The sequence below is a fragment of the Buceros rhinoceros genome, unplaced genomic scaffold (genome assembly GCF_000710305.1).
Source record: "Buceros rhinoceros silvestris isolate BGI_N320 unplaced genomic scaffold, ASM71030v1 scaffold4525, whole genome shotgun sequence".
Classification (NCBI taxonomy): domain Eukaryota; kingdom Metazoa; phylum Chordata; class Aves; order Bucerotiformes; family Bucerotidae; genus Buceros; species Buceros rhinoceros.
Window position 1 is genome coordinate 1 of NW_010413302.1, and position 18,132 is coordinate 18,132.

Genomic DNA, 18,132 nt, shown 5'->3' on the forward strand with positions numbered 1-18,132 from the left:
TTTTTTTTTTTTTTTTGGTTTTCCCCCCGTGTTACCGAAAAATGCATAGTAGTGATTCTTCATACAGACCGAAAGAGATTGGTAATTCAAACAACAGTGTTAATTTTTTCCCCCCTAGCTGATTAGCAAGGAGAGTAAGGAATGTTTTATTTCTGAAATATATCAAACTTTCCCCTCTATTCCAACATGATGTAAAGCACGACCAGAAAAATGATTTTAAAAATATTTTCCTAGAAGAATCGGAAAGCATGGTTAAGATCAGCTGCAATAACGAGACTAACAATATCTTACCTTTTTTAACTTCATATATAAGCATCGAAGAACACACATTTTAATATAAGCTTTCTTGAGAACATCCTTTTTGTATGAAACTGTAAGAAATTTCTGCAAGAGACAGATTTCTGCAAGTGCAAGTTAAAAAAAGTACAGAAAATTGATTTATGCCTCGAAGTTTTTCTTAATTAGCTCATTTAATGTGCGCCTTGGGGGCTTTGAGGCACTTCCTATCTACGTATGTGTTGATGGTAAGTATCTAAAAATTGTGTTTTGTTAAAATGAACTCGGACTGAAATTACTGAGATTGTAAGAAAATACCAAAGCGAGCTTCTTATAGTATGTTACATGCCATCTTTGTAGATTTTAATTTCAAAAGAATTTTAAATATTTTTCGCCTGTTTCTGAGGAAAAAAAAAAAAGCCTTCTCGAATTCTGTAACATATTGCATGACTTTTTTTGGTGATATGAGATACGTAAAAATAGAAAATTTTAGGAAATGTTTTCATTTCTTATTAAGAAGCTACAGGGGTATATTTCTTATCTCTACTACTCAGAGTTTACCTAAAGACAAATAGTTCCTGCAATCCTTATACAAAGTATATGAAAGGATCTCTTCTAATAAGTTAACATTTTGCAGAAACTGTCTGTATTTTGTAACCATAACAAACTTAATTGGAAACAATTCCACTTTACAAATCTGAGAGAAGGTATATGTAATCTAGTGAGTTTGTGAAGTTAATTTTCAGTTCCATTGGCTTAATTTGTCAGTTTACAGCTATTTAATTTACTTCACTTCTTTTAAATATTTTCATAGAAGTAGAGCTTTTTACTTCTGCTTCCAGGTTTAAAGGCACATTTGTCAATTGCTCTATGCCACTTATCTTGTAAGAAAATCTGTTTTGGGCTAAGTTTCCTTATCTGTGCAACTCCAGTTGCAACTGATTTCATGGATTATTAACTACTTTAGTAGCAAAAATTTAGAAAATATTCAGCACTCTCATGCAGTCTCATTACAGTGAAAGATTTTAGATTATATTTTTAGACACAGTTCTCAGTTAAAACTCAGTGTGATTTTGTACTGTTACTCTGTGGTTGACATTGCAGATTCTTCTTCCATGATCTCATATAGAAATACTGAGCCACATAGAAGCTGGTTCCTTGTGAAACTGTTTTATACCACTCTTGAGTTTAAAGCCCCCTCATTTAACCAGTTATTTTCCTCCCCCACCTTTTGCACAGTGAACTATGGGATTACTAAAGTAGAAGGACAGCCTCTTCACACAGAGTTGAGCAGGCCCATGGACAATTGCAACAATCTCAGGATGTCTCCGGTGAAAGGGATGCAGGAGAAGGGGGAACTGGATGAACTTGGTGATAAGTGTGACAGCAATGTCTCTAGCAGTAAGAAGCGGAGACACAGAACAACTTTCACCAGTTTGCAGCTGGAGGAACTGGAGAAAGTATTCCAGAAAACTCACTACCCCGACGTCTATGTAAGAGAACAGCTAGCTCTGAGAACAGAACTCACCGAGGCCAGAGTCCAGGTAGGAACCAAACTTCAGCATTTCCGTGACAAGTTGTGCATTGTAGAAACTGCTAAATGACACTCTTGGGGAGCGTACAAAAGCACATAAAGCTAAAGTAAATAGCTCGTTTTGCTTTATTTCTTTATGGATATGAGCTGATATGTTGCAGTACTAAAATAACTTGTTATTTTTTAAAATAGCTTGTGTTGCTGTTGTAGAAACTTGTTTAAAGGATGAGAAAACAACATCAACAGTAAAGCAGTCTTGATCTCTGTTAGTTATTTTTAGCTATCAGAATTCCAGGCAGTGAATACACCAAGTGTTATGTGAAAAGATCCCATTAAAGAAACATGTTGCATGTAGTTCACACTGATGATGATGCAGTACTTGGACGCAGAAGATTCTGTGTGTGTTACAGCATGAAAAGTACAATACAAAAAGTAAACAAATTCCTTGTTACTACCCAAAGAATACGCAATGAAACTGCACATACATGAATGTGTATAACCTATAAATATATATTTCTGTGTGTTTGTGTCTGTGTAGAGGAAGGACATAAACCTTTCATCTGTTGCGTGGAATGAGCTTAAAAATCACAAAATTGGGATGTGTATTTGCTGTATTTTATGCTTGCATAACTGGTGGATAATGATATTCTAAATTTTGGAATAAAACATACTATTGTAGTGCAGTATTACTTACTGCATACTACTTAGTGCAGTATTTCAGTATCTTAACTATGTACAAACTTGATTCATTCAGTGTGTGCATGTAATCTCAACAATATTTATGGCTTTGGATGTGTAGTAACAAGAAAAGAAGCTAAATACCCAGGAAATGCAGCTCTTCCCAAGTTTAGAGATCTTCCATTAGAAAAGGGTATGAGATGCATTTTGTTAGTTTATCCTGTTTTTAGAGATCTTCCACATTCTGGTAATACTCAACATTTCGATTTAGGGATTAACAGTTCTTACAGACTGGGATTAATTTTTTTTTAATTTAGTGACTTGAATATGATAACGACTTCACAACTTGTAATTAAACACATACTCACACATGCATATGAAGAAATAGACGTCAGTGCACATGCATACAACCAAAATTAAACCAGGATCACTTTCAGAAACGATCTCAGCTAATTATTGTTACAAAGAAGTGTTCTTTTCATGTCTATTCAACCAGACAGCATTTTCATTGGAAGACAGAGTCCAAAATAGTGTGTCAGTTGCATTGATGTGATATCAATGATGCCAATGGAATTGAGTTCAGTGGTTTTTAAGGAAATATAGGAAATATATACTTTTAAAATAGCCAGAAATAAAATAAGCAGGTCTGACAGGCTCTGTGCAATCCCTCTCCCTCTGAATTTGGTAGTTTTCCACGTATGACTTCCATTTGCTAGAATTTAGTCTTGACTTAAAAAAAAAAAAAGCTTGCATAATATTAAAACACTGTTCGTAACAATTGCATAATTCTGGAATAATGAGGACTATTCCAAGACTAAATTAGTAGTCAGAACAAGGATGGGAGAGTTGGACTAAAATGTGTCAATTGACTTTTTATCACATTTTTTCTAAGTTTTAGAAGCTTGATATGGTAAAAGTATAGATATGGTAAAAAAAGGTTGATATGGTAAACATATTAAAAATAAGAAAGTAAATGTAAAAATGTGTATGTCCAGACCAAACTTTCACAGAATGTCTATTTCTATTTTATTTAAAAGATAATAGATCTTTGCAGTTCTCATATGCTAAATATTAAAGGAAATGGTGATCATTTTTATCCAGAGTAGCAACAGTATTCCATCACAAGATTAAGCAATTTAAAAGGCCTTACATCATTAGAGGCAAGCATCTGGCAATTCAAGGATAACAAGCAGCAGATTTTTACATTGCTTTGTGGAGGCAAATGGTTACTTTATCTCTGCCAAGAGTCAGTCAGTTTCTAGCAAAGTGATGTAAACAGAAACATTTTGGGAGATTGTCAAAGGAAAAAATTGTGTGCTTTTTTTTCTCATTTAGTTACTATAAATTCAAGCAAATTGTTTGATTTAGTTTACCAGAGCGATCAGCTGGATACCTTACCCACATTCCCCTTCACCGCCATTTCATCAACATCCAATTTAATATTTCTCCTGAAATATTCCAACCTGAACCTAATTTATCTAGGTTGTTCTCTTTCCTGCTGCATGTCAGTGAAGTAATTGGCACCTATTTTAAGGAGATTGTCAAGGTCTTTTTGCAATGAAAGAGCCTCATGACTAAATTTCCTTAATGTGTTCTTCATGCGTCCTGTGGAGACAGGAGTTTTTTCTCCCCTTTTCTTTTTGCTGAGCCATAGGCATCATAAATAATATAAATTTGCCAACCAAGTCACTGTATTCAGTAGTTAGATGCCCGGGCCTTGCTTTGATTGCTGAGTACATTTTAAAAGGTTGCATATACTAAATTAAAATTAAAATGAGTAAAATTATGGCCTGGTTGCTCAAGCAGCATCAAAGGACAGTTGAATTCTTCATAGATCAAGGCAAAACTGAATTATAAAACAAACAGCGTCATTTAAAATACCCCATCATCAGGGATGAGAATATTTTTAAAACTGTCTGTGATTTAATGATTTTTTTAATTATCTTCCTTCCCTGTTAGCCTTCCTTCCAGAAACTTTTTCTGTCCTCGTATCAGCTTTTCCTGCCTTTTCATTACTGCACTTGATAAAGGTTATGTATACCTCTAGGAGGCAGATCACAGATAGTCATATCAAGTCAGTAGGCATGTGAAATGAAGAGAAAGCTTCTTTACAATTTTATTTGTTGCTACTTGGTGATTTTCCTCTACGGAACTGAACTCTAAGTTCTCAAGATTAGCACCATCTGACAGACTGATCTTTCCTCTGCCATTTTTTTTTTTTTTTTTTTTTTTTTTTTTTTTTTTTTTTTTTTTAGACAATAGGAAGGAAATAGATACTTTTAAAATAGCCAGAAATAAAATAAGCAGGTCTGACATTGGAGAACATTGAAACTGCAATAAGCTTATCCTCACGTGGAGAAATTACCTTTCTTAGATAAAAAGAAATTTTCAAAACTGTTGTCCAAAATATCTTGGCTTTTTCCTAAGACTCTGTGTACAGCATGCAATCGAGTTTACCTTGATGATTGTTTCCTCACATACTATAGGTTTGGTTCCAGAATCGAAGAGCAAAATGGAGGAAAAGAGAACGCTATGGTCAGATCCAGCAAGCTAAGAGCCATTTTGCTGCCACCTATGATATATCTGTTCTTCCAAGGACTGACAGCTACCCTCAGGTATAGTAAAGACCAAGTAGTACTTTGGTTCGACATTTGCCTTCTCTTCCATCCTTAGGCACACGTGTGCACCCAAGATATATGAAAACTTGTGCTTTTAGCTTTCTGTGTTCTTTAGACATATCAACAGGACCTGCCATTGTGAACAACAGTTCCGATATCCAATATGAATAATTAGTTCTTAAAATACAAGTACTTTTTAAACAACAATCTTAGGAACTGCAGAGTTTTGCATAAGTTATGTACTGAGAATGACTGGCAACATGGTTGTGCAGCCGAGTCTTTTGTGCACATAAAATTATCTGGAGATTTGAATAATTTTTAGATCATATACAAATTCTGGGTGAAGACTAGATCCATTGAGACTGACAGGATTACCGTAATTTTGATTGCAATAAGGACAAAGTTTGTCTTCTGGTATATTTATATTCACAGGCACACGTGTCCTAACAATCCTGGTCTTATACACTTTGGTAAATTGAGGCATAATCTATGTGATCTCTAGACAACTTCCTCCTGATGTATTACACATGCACCATTTTTTTATGGACCTCAATGAACCACTGAATACAACAAGACTTCTGCTAGCATGAAACCATACTATAATAATGTACAATCAACATATATGTCTGGGAGAGGGAGGCAGAGAGACAAGAAAGCTCTCTCAGAGAGTAGTAGTTTATTTTTTTTTTCCTTTTCAGTGCTCTGTTTGTATATAGTAAGGTATACTGTGTAGTAAGATCATAATCTTCTGTCTCTGTTCTCCAGTCCTCTGGTTTACTGCCTTGCCTCACTCTCTGCTATTGTTTTTCTGCTTGCTTGTCTTAGTACATTGAATACTTTTACTCTGAGTCCATTGTTTTTCATGTCTCTAACTTCTCATTGCTTTTACCACATAATTTAAAAAAAAAAAAAAAAAGCACCATACAAAGCAAAAATCTTGTATGGGTTCCTGTAGCAGAGTCCTTCCACTCCTGGTGTTCTGGTGCTCTTCTAGTTCATTAGGTAGCAGGGTCTCTGCCAGCCTTAAGAATACGTATATCCTGTGTGGGCTTGCTTTGGTCATGCTCTACATTGGCTGAATTAGCTTTGAACCAGAGGCCTTGGGCCTGTGTGCCATATACCCAGCTTACAATGTTTTATCTCCAAGGAGATTGCAGGTCACTAGGTTTAGCGCCTGGGCCAGCACTGGTTTGTGTTCTAGCAGCTCAGAACATGGACAAAATGAGTTCAAATCTGGTGACACTTCAAACTCTGCCTGGTTTTATTTTACAATGTAATAGTGCATTAGCCCAAATTACATCGGAAATCAGTGCATGTGATACACTGTGTTTAACTAGGAGGACACAATACTTACTTGAGACCTACCTAGGCAGAGGTATGAAAAATATCTTAAGCACTCCTAGAAAGATTCACAAAGACATAGATGAATAGTCATTCACAGATCCCACTCAAGATGTTGAAGTATTTTTTGAAGGCATTTCTGACTTATCTATAGTACCACAACAGACGATACAAGGAACAGTAATTAAGCTTCCAGCTTTCTATTCCTTACTCAATTATCTAAACTAAATTTTGTGTCTCCAAACTCAGCTTGTATTTTTAGTAGGGCTTCATCTACAAATTTTCCCAACTGACAGAAGTTTCATTAACATAAGATAATAATTTATTATCTTATTAGCATAAGAAAGTCATTGGTAAGCACTTGAAATGGTTGTCCTAAAATTAATATTTTAAAAAAAGAAATGCTTTTGAATTATATGAAAATATAATCCATAAAAATCCAAACAAAATGAAACATCTATTCTATACTTTCAGATTGTTAAGGTGATTGAATTCACTGCATTTCTATGTATGAATTAGTTAAAAAATGTATTCCCTAGGCTGATGACACGACTAAGTTGCAGCCTGACAAAACTTTCTATCATTAATTTATAAGTTCTTAAAAGCAGGAGATTGAAATGAAAATGTTTGTACCATAATCCTAAATGAAGCATCTCTAAAATATATAGAAATGTAAAAGGTATACTCATTCATAAACATAAACACGTAGTAATCACCTACTATCACAGACTAACACACTGCAGGTAAACAGACTAACACAAACACGTAATTGAGTTTGGTCACTTGCACAGGAAAGTTGCGTTGTACTGTACACCTTGACCAGGAACAAGGAGCTAAATAAAAGTGTGAGCCCACTTTACATTGGCTATTTCAGCTGAGTGCTGCATTCACAGTTTGGCTCATGATAAAAACAAGGCAACTTACTCCTCAGTGAAGAAAGTGGCTACTTTGCTGCGTACTGGAATACGAATATGTATCCGGACAATTATTACAGAACAGTCAATGCAAATTCACATTCTTGCTAACCTTGTGGCAACTCTTCATATTTTCATAATCTTAAATCCTCACCCTCAGTAAAATGATGTTGTATCATATACATAACATTTATAGTGAGAATGCTTGAGACAGTGAAAATCTGTATTAGAAACACAGTTTCCACTAACATTACTACACTCAAATCCTTTGAACTAGATGTCCACTTATAAATGCCTTGCTTACAAAAAATAAATATACAGTACATGACTTGCTATAAACTCATCAATCCATCACACAGTTCAGGCAGAAAAAGATATTTAAAATTGTTACCTCCATATTTGGTTTTAGTGTTACAGATTGATTTCCTAATATTTCAGTGTAGTTAATATAAGAAAAGAAATCAAATGTCCTTTTTTCCCTTTCTTTTATTTTACTTTTTTTCCGCATCTTCCAAACACTCCCCCCACCTTGTTCCGCCAAGCACTCATTGTGTCAGCGTCATCAGTAAACACTAGACAAGCTTTGCCATACTTCCGAGTAGATAGCGTTTCTTGGGGATTGTGGAACAGAGATCACTAGAGCTTATTTATGAAGCCTTTATTAAAATGTGGGAAAACAGACTCTCTGTTGTTGGCAAAAAATACAGGATGATTGTTGAAAAAGGATGAAATCCAGCTGAGATGTTTACTGCTGTGTGGCAGAAGGAATAGGAACAAATGTGTATTTCTGGTGTGCGTTACATGAATTTGTAGTCTGAAGATTTCTGTTTTGAACCCTGCCATGGATATGTTCACAAAACAGACATCCCACTTGCATTCCAACAGAAACACCAGTCTTTTTTGCAGTCAGTCAACAGAGAGTCTGGAGACCCCTGCTAAGTCTCTTCACCAATTATCTTCATCATATATAAATTAAGAACACGATGCTGCTATGCATTTTGTGATTATATAAGCCTGAAAGGTTTTCCTGTGAGGAAACGATCTTTTCAACTTATTTCAGGTAGAGGGTTGGCTCTGAGTCAGAGAATGGTTGAGGACGGAAGGGACTTCTGGAGGCGGACTGGTCCAACTCCTATTTCTATAATCCAGTCTAATTTTGCTATTAAAGTATTCATCTCTACCTTCATAATAATAATAAACTATTTAGTTGGTTTTTCCCCCCTAGATTATAATTATTTGCTTTGCTAATTCAGTCTAACCTTTATTATTTTTACAGTATGTTGGCCTTAGGTGTTGCTTATTGTGCAAAATAGTTGCTCAGCTGGATGCCAAAAAGTTCAGTATCTCCTAAACCATCCGAATTCTGCACATGTGCATTATCCAGTAATAATACCGGCAACACCTGAATTTTAGAGGAGGATAATTAGTACAATATTCCAGGACAATCATCTGTTATTCATGTTTATTCTAGAGTTTAACATTAAAAATACTACAGCATTGATAATATCTCACTCAGATGAAATATTTAACTTTCAACAACCTTATGCTGAAAATCAGATTTTTGTAGGAAATTTTTTTATGCAGTACTTTTTCATACATTTTAGTAAAAGGTTGCAGTGTCTTTAGTTTCAGTATTTAAGATTCACTATTCTCTTGCAGATGCAACATATTGTGGTCTAACTCATCTTGAGTGTGTGTACTCAGGAAACAATTCACAGGTTAGAACTCTTATCCCAGACATTTTGAGCCTCATTAACTGGTAATATTATGCTGATGGTATGGAAGCTAAGAGGCAGCATCTTAACATCAGTGGGGAAATGATGGAGATTCGCTTCATGGAGACATTTACTTAAAATCATATGAGTGAATGTTAGTAAACAGGCAGTACTTGATTTGGTCATATAAATACAGTGTCTAGTGTTATCAAAGATGTCTTGGGATGTGTAAGACACTGTTGTAGTGATGGAAAAGGATACACTCTTCAAGGGAGGCAGCTGGTGGTCAGACAAATATCAGACATTTGTGTCTGGGAAACTTAACCAAGGGGACTGTTATGCCAGAGATGAGTTCCCTTTAAAGGTGGTGAAAATCTGGTCACTTAAGTTTTCTCTTCCTAAAGAATATGATATAAAAGACGTAAGAGGAAATCTAAAAAAAATTTTTTTCTTTGACTCCTGCTTTAGCTGCAGACATCTATAGTTATCTTAGACGGATCTATATGTTATGTGTTGGGAGAGAAACAACAAAAAGTTTGCTTAGTCTTGCTCTTCTCTTACCTTATTGGTCTTGACTACTTTTGCTGTCCTATGCCTAGTGAGAAGGCTAATGTTACAAAGGGTACTTGGCCTTTTCAGATTTAATGTTTAAGTATGAGAAGTAGCAAGGGACCAAAAAACCTGAGATAAAATTTCATTTTTATCCCCTCCTTATCTGCACACAGGAGACTGAAATTTGATCAAAAGACTACACTATTATCACATAGATTTCCAGATTTCCCTGTATGAGTTAAATTAAGAAAGAGGTTATCTTTACAAGTGTAAATGCATCAGTATGTAAATAAACATAGGATTTTATCTTTGTAAAACAGATATAAAGGGCAGTATTTTTCCCCCACCTAGGGTCTTTCCATACTTTGCCTGTTTTCTTCTTGCTTGTTCTTTGAGTCTAGTTAATCTGTTGTCACTGAGTTCTTTTGAAAGGGTTTTCCCAGTCACACCATTATACTTTCCCTCTTACTATTACATGTGAAATATATTGTTTGCTTCTCTTATTTACGTGAAAGTACAGGCCTGTTGGATAGGACTGAATTTAATATTTTTTTAGTGGAAAAACCCAGCCTGGTGCAGGTAGGAATTCTGAGGTAGCAAAAACATTTCAAAGGTATAGGAACTGGAGTGATACAGAAGGTGTAGAAAGAAGGGAGAATGTTGAAATCTCAAAAATAGAAGAAGGAAGAGGCTGAAGTTTACATTCCATCCACCAGACTGATAAATCAAATTAGTACAGCATCACGTGATTTGTTTTGGCAATCAAAGAGTATAGAAGTGGCATCCGTGTACATGTGTTATGTACTAAGTCCTTGGATCATCCTTACAGTTCTACTCTAGCCGTAGTACATATGGGTAATTCTCATTAGCAATAATCAAAGTTATATGCTCCAGTTAAATCTTTCATATGGCATGTATTAGACACCATATGTTATACGAGTTAAAAATTCTTTCAACTGTAGTAGACATATAAATGACAGTTAATCACAATAGTTCATTAAGGCTATGGGTATACTGATTAAGTAAGAATAGATGTGGTGGACATATCTGAGCTAGCTTCAAAGAAATTTTATCATATATTCATACTGTCTAGCTGTGACAGCATGGAGTCAGGCTGGGCTGCCACCTGGATGGTGTGTTGCTTACTGCATATGTGCTGGCTGTTGCGCTGCTGTCACTGATTTTCCAACAAGAGTAACGTTTCTAATGTTTCTGGATGGTGTCTGTTCCACACAAAGCAGTTTATGTGTTGCACTTCTATTTTTCCTTAGTTCTAAACCACCACTGTATGTGGTCTTCCTTGCCATCTCAACATTCGTTTTGTTGCTTTATTTTTTTGTGAAATGTGTATTTCCTTAAGTGTGTGAGTGACTTCAGCTGGAGCTTAATTACCAGGCAAATCCATTTTTTCAGAGATAAAAACTTCTTTTTAGTAACATTTTTCAAAGTATGAGATTTTGTCTTTAAATATGTAATAGACATGAAATATAATTAATTCTTACTGTAACTGTCCCTGAGATTGGAGTAGGGAGAAGCTACAGTTTACCTTTAAAACATCCCATACAAGAATGAAAGCTTGATGACTTCAAATCCAGAATTATTTTGCGCCTTAGCAAACTTGTTAAGCATGGAATTGAATTAACATTTTTTTTTTTTTCACTGTGTGTAAGGCATAAATGTGGACTGAAGGGGTCTATTACATATTTTAGGGCTGTAGCATTTAAGCCTCTAGCTACCAAGGGCCAACTTGCATTTTATGGACATATCTGAGAATAGTCTGCTGCAGCTCCCTCATATGTACCTGAACCCAATACAGTGCAGATGATCTTCACATGTACGTTAGGTCCAACAGCTCCTATGAAATGATCATAAATTACACCAAGAATAATTGTCTAGAAATAAAGAAAAAAAAACCCAACACAGTAAGAGCAGTAAAACCTTGGAACAAATTGCTCATAGAAGGTATTGAATCTCTGTAGCTGGAGCTACTCAAAACTTGGCTGGATAGGGCTTGAGCAACCTGACCTAAATTCAAAGTTAGCTATGAGCGAGGGTTTGGAATAAAAATCCCAGAGGCCCTTTTCACTTTAAATTATTCTGAGAATCTACGAATCTGCAAACTCAGGAAGTACAGGCAAATCTCTGCCCATACCTTGGATGCTCTTAAGAGGCCTCCAGAAAAAAAAAATTCTGTGGCAAGTGACAGAACAAATTAATTGTGCTGATGGACTAGGAACAGACTACAGATCATCAGTTGTAAAGTAGCGGTTTTGACAGTTTAACAGCTATTGCATTTAATCCACCTGAAATAGCTACTTGTGCAAGCACAGGTTTAATGTTTCCTGGCAGTGCAAGATTGTTGCTTCATACAAGGAGAGGAGTGATGAAAATTCAGCAAATCAGTCTCTTTGGCGTTCACATGTTTTCTATAATCAGGCAAATTCTTAAATGTTCAGTTAGTGTCACTGTTTTCTCCCTTGTAGTGCCCAGGAACATCCTGAAAAAAGAGTCAGTGTGTAGTTTCTAATTACAGCAGTAATTATATTAACATAACATAAATTATGTAATATAATAATAATAACAACAAGAACAATAATTTATTACTTCCTGTCTAAAGGTCTTAAAACAGATAAACCTTTTGTTTCCCATGTGAAGCACTAAAATACGTGTCCACTCAGATAGAAGCTTTATGTGCTCATATGTGTGTCTGTTGGAAACAGACTCCAGCCTGGATAGGCAGGTGACTCAAACAGCATGAGTCAAGACATTTGGTGACGAGAGAACTGAGCTGGGTAAGTTATAGTAAAAGCCTCAGAAAATGTGGAGATTTGAGTTTATGTGATTTCTCCAGGTGCTGTGTAAGAAGGCTAAAGCTGCAGGAGCTTGAAGTTTTAACAGAAAAATATCAATGACACCAAGTAGGATGACCAATTAATTCAGCTAATTTTCCTCTGCAGTGTCAAGCAGAAGGTCTTGTGCTTAGGAAATGATATCATAGCCCTATTAACTACCATAACTCTCCAGTTAAGTCCTTGTCACAGCTATGAAATCCTACTACTTTTTTCTATTGGGAAGTGTGTGTGTGCATGTGCTCGTGTGCGTGTATAAAACATACTGTAGGTAAATATATTGAAGGGCTCTGGTAATTTCATGGTAACCACAAGAGCAAAGCTCAAGTTGTTTGTGATGTTAACAGAAACCAGAGATGTGCTGTATGTATAGCCTCATTCACAGTCTCTGAATTGCCTTTTATATAGTTCATGGATCACACAAGAGTTTAAGAGGAAAAATATTTTCTTTAAATTCATGTACATAATGTCTCTTTTCCTTCCAACATACCAGAAGAAAGTCTGATAATTTTGACTTATTGTAAAACATTACAGTATTTATTTTCAATACAGGAATACAGTCTGCACCTACATTTTACTACAAGATATTTATGTTATAAATCCTTGCAAAGAAATGAAAACCTAATGTCAAAAGTGAAGTCATGCAACCAACTAAAATGAATAGAAAATTGATTTGACTGAAACATTCTTTTAGAAATCTTAACTGTCTCATGAGAAAAGATGTAAAGCTTTCCTAGCATCTTGTGGAATTGCTGAAGTTAAGTTTACTAATTTGGATTCCTTCCTGTAAGGAAGAAACCTAGGGCACCCCTTCGATGGTTTTAGGAATGAATGGCTTTTTCACATGTTTCTTTAACAAGACACTGGCATGGTTTAGGATTTGCAGCTGAATGCTGTTCCCATTTGCACCTGTGAAATCTTACTGAAGCTGAAGTGAAAGAGATTTGTCTAGGATAAAAATATGAGGAAAATTGGTGATACTAAACTTAGCTTACTCAAACCAATCTACTAGAAATATAGAAGGAAAGAGTCATTTTGTGATACCTCCAGACCACATAGGTTATTGGGCACTTTCAAACTGAGCCTCTGAACCTTTTGAAGTCTTCCCGTTATGACTATATTAAAGGGAAACTAGTGAGTGTTCCTATTTAAACATATTTTTGGAGAAAATTCTTCACATAATTATATCTGTTCAGACTGGATGACTGCAGCATTTGGCATAGCGTTTCTTAAAAAGAAATCTTAATAAGTCAGATAAATGAGACTTTGTCGCATATGATTTAGCTTTGGAGATGATGAGCTCCTTCAGAATTTGCTCCTGTATTAGATGCTGCATAGATGAAGTAGTCAACTCCTCACCAAATTCATCCTGTTGTGAAGGTTCTGAGACTAACCATTTGGCATGGAAATACCATAAAAATAATGGGTTTCTGTGTGCATGTGTTGGAATATATATAAAAATATATTTATATACACACTTTTTTTTTTTTCTGGATTCTCTTCTAGCTGTATCAACTCCTTGTTTCAATTCAGTAAAGAGTTGTACCAGCAAAAAAACCCCTGATATGGAACACATGGAAATAGAAATAGAGGTCTTGTTTTGTAGGAAGAAAGGGAAAGAAAACCTCAACAGTTGCTCAATCTGTCACTGCTGCTGCGAGAAACTTATATGCAACAATGAAATACAATAAAGTACAATTAAAATTTTGTAGACTTTTTGAACAACAACAAAAAAAAGCAAAGATTTTTGTATGGGTGATGGGGTGTCTGATTTTCATAGTTCACGATTGAAACCAAGTGTGAGCAGCTTTCAAGCAAAGTGGAGTTGTTATCTGGATCTTATAGGCTTTAAGCTGCTGTCTTCTTCACTATGCTCTCCTGTACTCTAATCATATGCTAAGTGGCTCTGAACTCGCTAAATCTGAGAAGGCAGTAAGCCTTATGAGGCTTAGTGGATGACTTTCCAATTCCCGTGCACTTATGTACCACACTTTCTAGCTCTTTCAGGTTCTTAGTTCCCTTCTTTTCATATGCTGTAAATCTGTACTAGGATCTGAGAAACCTTCCAGGCAATAGGATATTCAGGAATCCCTGAATCCTGAGCCACAAGAGATGTACTGCACTCTTTGTGAATGTTCTGTGTGGTCGAATACAACAAATTTTGGTAAGCAAGACAATGATTCACATAGGTCCAGATAAGTTATGTCCTTTAATCCCAGATAAATCACCCATTATCTGAAGACAAAAAAAAAAAAATCTGATTGTAACTCAGAACTGGCTCAGGGGGTTAATTAAGGAGTAATAAGACAGCTGAGGATCACATTAAGCTGCGGAAGGTCTCTCATGGACTGATGTTTGGGAGTTTTCCAAAAGCTGCCGAGAGGAGGAGGGAAGGATGGCAACCAGAAAATTATGAAATTCTCACTAGAGGCCCTTTCCTCCTGTTGATCTCAGGAGGCTCACAAGAAGGAGGAAAACCCCTTGATATGCTTTCCCAGGCATCTTATTCACTCCATTACATCTCAGCAGGCCTCCTATGCAGGAACAGATGCCTGAAGGTGTGCCCGACTAGCTGTGCATATGTGTGTGTGTGAACAGGCAAGCTGCACTCGTGTGAGTGGGTGTGGAAGTGGGTGTATGCTTGTATGCATGCCTGTCGAGTTGGGCAGACGTGTTGCTACCTTGGCTTTTCCCCAGCCTTCTGCAGGAAATCAAAATGGAACATACTCTGGTTCTTCTCTGCTGCTGGAATTACCAAGAAGACCACATTAGTTTGTTGGCTCCTGGTGACCCTGTCTAATACAACTGTTCAAAACACCAACTTTTAAAATAAGAGTCTCTCTCTCATCCTTGCTATCTGCACTAGATCTCAGCTAGATGGGTTCGGTGAACCATAATTTATCTCTTCAGCTTTTTTGGTGGTTTGGTAGTTATGTGTTGTTGCGAAGTAATAGGACAACGGGAAAAAAAAAAAACAACTCAGCATTAGAAACATGTTTTAATTCTCTCTGTGTGTATGTGAGTGTCTGTCATAATTCATTACTTCCCCTGACCTCTACTTTGGAAGAAAAAAAATCACTCAGCTAGAGAGATAACCTACATATCTTAAAGCCAAAATTCCTTTTGCTATGTATTTGGAATGTGAAAGCAAAATTAAGTTTGTAGTGGGAATTCACTTTAGAGTGCTAACTGAAGGGTGATTGCAATTATTCCAATGTATAGCAGAGAACGAAGACATGTGGGCTCAATCCCAGTGCATCAGAGCAATGATATACTGAACAAACAGCAAATTTTTAGGATGAAGACAAATTTAGAAAAGTGAAACAAAAAGGATATCATTACTGACTAAGAAGTTCTGCACTGTGAACGAGTACTACAAATATATTACGATATTTGTACATTTAAAAAAAATCAGCATTCAGGAAAGAGATATAAGTGGAGAAGAAATATAAAGCTGTATATTGTATAATGGTGACTGCAAGTGAGAAATGACCGAGAAAGTTAGAGCATGTCAGAAATTGTATCCTTATAATACTGATAGAGAGATATATTTAAAAAAAAATGGAAGGACAGCTGCTGAGTGAAGTTTGATTAAAGCAAAGTGAATAGAGGAGGAATGAAAGAATGCACAGCGTGAGATAATGACAGGAGCTGATTTGTGCTAGACCTTGAAAACCTTCCTGTTTGTTCATCTAGTAACAAATAAATGAAAAATATCTATCCATAAATAGCATCTATGCATAGATGATATAAGAAGGTCTGAGACTCAGAATGAAGCTTTAAGTGACTGCCAAGTATAAAAGGCATTACACATCAAAGCTTGAATACGTGGTTACTCCAGAGCTTCAGCAGACATTGCTGGTAACCACAAAGTTTGTCTCCTAGTCTGTCATGCAATGATTTCCAAGGATGCTCAGTGTGGCCAGTTAAGGCTGAGAGCTGAAGCAGAAATGCCCTCAAGTAAAATTTCCTCAAAAACATCATGAAAAGAATTTTTATCTTAAAATCGTATTTGAAACAACTTTACGAAAAACTCTTGGATGTGTTATCAACTATGCCTGTATTTTATGGATTTGTTTGTTTAAAGTAATTATGAAAGGTTTCTCAATAATTAATTTTTCAAATACTTGCCAGGCTTTGTTGCTTGAGAAATCCTGGTTTGTTTTATTCACCCTTTTATACTTTTTCCTACCATTACAGTAAGAAAGAATTCTGATGAGAAGAAGCTGTTGTGGTAAAAGAAACTATGATATTGTACATTCTTTTGACACCTTTTCTTTGAAGTTGTGTGCTCCCACTAATTTCACTGGGCTGATGGCATCCTGATGTTCAATGGTAAACACTCAGGATAAAGCCACAGAGCCAAAGGATGACAGAGCAGGGAGTATGTTTCAGCAGCCCTTGCTGTTAAGTGAATGATCCATTATTTAGACTCATGTAATGTCTGCAGGGTATTTTCTAATACAATTGCAGAGAACTAGTTGAGTACTTGTTACTTGTTTTAGAGGAGGGCTAGTAATGGATGTGTTAATTAAAGCAAACCAAGTACTGGAAAAACAAAATATGAACTATCTAAATTTAATCTTATTCATTTTATATGTTCCAGATTCAGAACAACCTGTGGGCAGGGAATGCGGCTAGCAGTTCTGTGGTTACCTCCTGCATGTTGCCACGAGATACATCCTCCTGTATGACACCTTATTCCCATTCACCCAGGACAGATTCTGGCTACACAGGCTTTTCAAACCACCAGAATCAGTTCAGCCACGTGCCTCTCAATAATTTTTTCACTGACTCTTTACTTTCTGGGGCAACCAATGGACACGCTTTTGAAACCAAGCCGGAGTTTGAAAGGAGGTCCTCAAGCATTGCAGTTCTACGGATGAAAGCCAAAGAGCATGCTGCCAATATTTCCTGGGCCATGTAATATAGCAGTACCCTTTCTTAATTTCCCCCTTTTTTTTAATGACAAACTGAAAACATTTTTATTTCTCATATTTAAAGGACACAACAATAAGCTGCTGTGTGTGAAATGCTAGAAATCACAATATACATGATGTCTGCTTAAACAAATGCAATATAATTAACAATAAAACAAGAATAAACCCAATAGATTTACCATGCATCAAGCTCAACAAGCCCTCTTTGTTTTGGTTTTTATATAGAAATACGTTTTGTTGTACCAGTTGATGAAATATGATTATAGAACTTGCAAAAAAGAATAAAACTATTAAGCAAATATGCCTTCTCCATTGGTTTTTAGCAGTCCTGTATACAAAATTAATCTTTTCAAATGAATACTTCCTGTAAAGGAAAATAAATTTACTGTACTGAAAACCATGAAGTAAATCTCTATGCTATGCAGAAAAGGAAATATATGATCATTCAGGTTATAGGTGGAATTTGTAGGCTTAACTTTCAGCACTGTGCTGCTGCTCTGAGTCAGCTCTACTGTTTTGCTGAATGCATGCTGAGCTCGCTGGAGTTCTATCAATGCACAACCAGCATAAGGAGAATAGAAGGTACGTCTCTATTTTAAGAACCTGAGTGTATTCCTCTTAATGAGATTTTTTTTCCCAAAACATATCACTAAAAGCAGGATCACAGTGTTTATTACAGTTTTTATAGTTGTGCACAGATTATGTAATCCAACTA

At 35.9% G+C, this 18,132-nt stretch overlaps 1 protein-coding gene across 1 annotated transcript; it reads left to right on the forward strand.

The window, feature by feature from the left end:
* Positions 1 to 41: 41 nt before the first annotated feature.
* ALX1 (ALX homeobox 1) lies at positions 42 to 17,716 on the forward strand. The gene is made up of 4 exons (XM_010136667.1): positions 42 to 81; positions 1,516 to 1,820; positions 4,975 to 5,103; positions 17,084 to 17,716. Exons 1-4 carry the CDS (start codon positions 42 to 44, stop codon positions 17,402 to 17,404), a joined length of 795 nt encoding a protein of 264 aa, XP_010134969.1. The 3' UTR covers positions 17,405 to 17,716.
* The last annotated feature ends 416 nt before the right edge of the window (positions 17,717 to 18,132 follow it).

What these genes read in the sequence shown, in the direction of transcription:
- ALX1 (XM_010136667.1), top strand. Translation starts at nt 42, where the DNA reads ATGCATAGTAGTGATTCTTCATACAGACCGAAAGAGATTG. An exon ending in ATACAGACCGAAAGAGATTG is followed by an intron (nt 82 to 1,515) that starts GTAATTCAAACA and finishes CCTTTTGCACAG; the next exon opens with TGAACTATGGGATTACTAAA. An exon ending in TCACCGAGGCCAGAGTCCAG is followed by an intron (nt 1,821 to 4,974) that starts GTAGGAACCAAA and finishes CACATACTATAG; the next exon opens with GTTTGGTTCCAGAATCGAAG.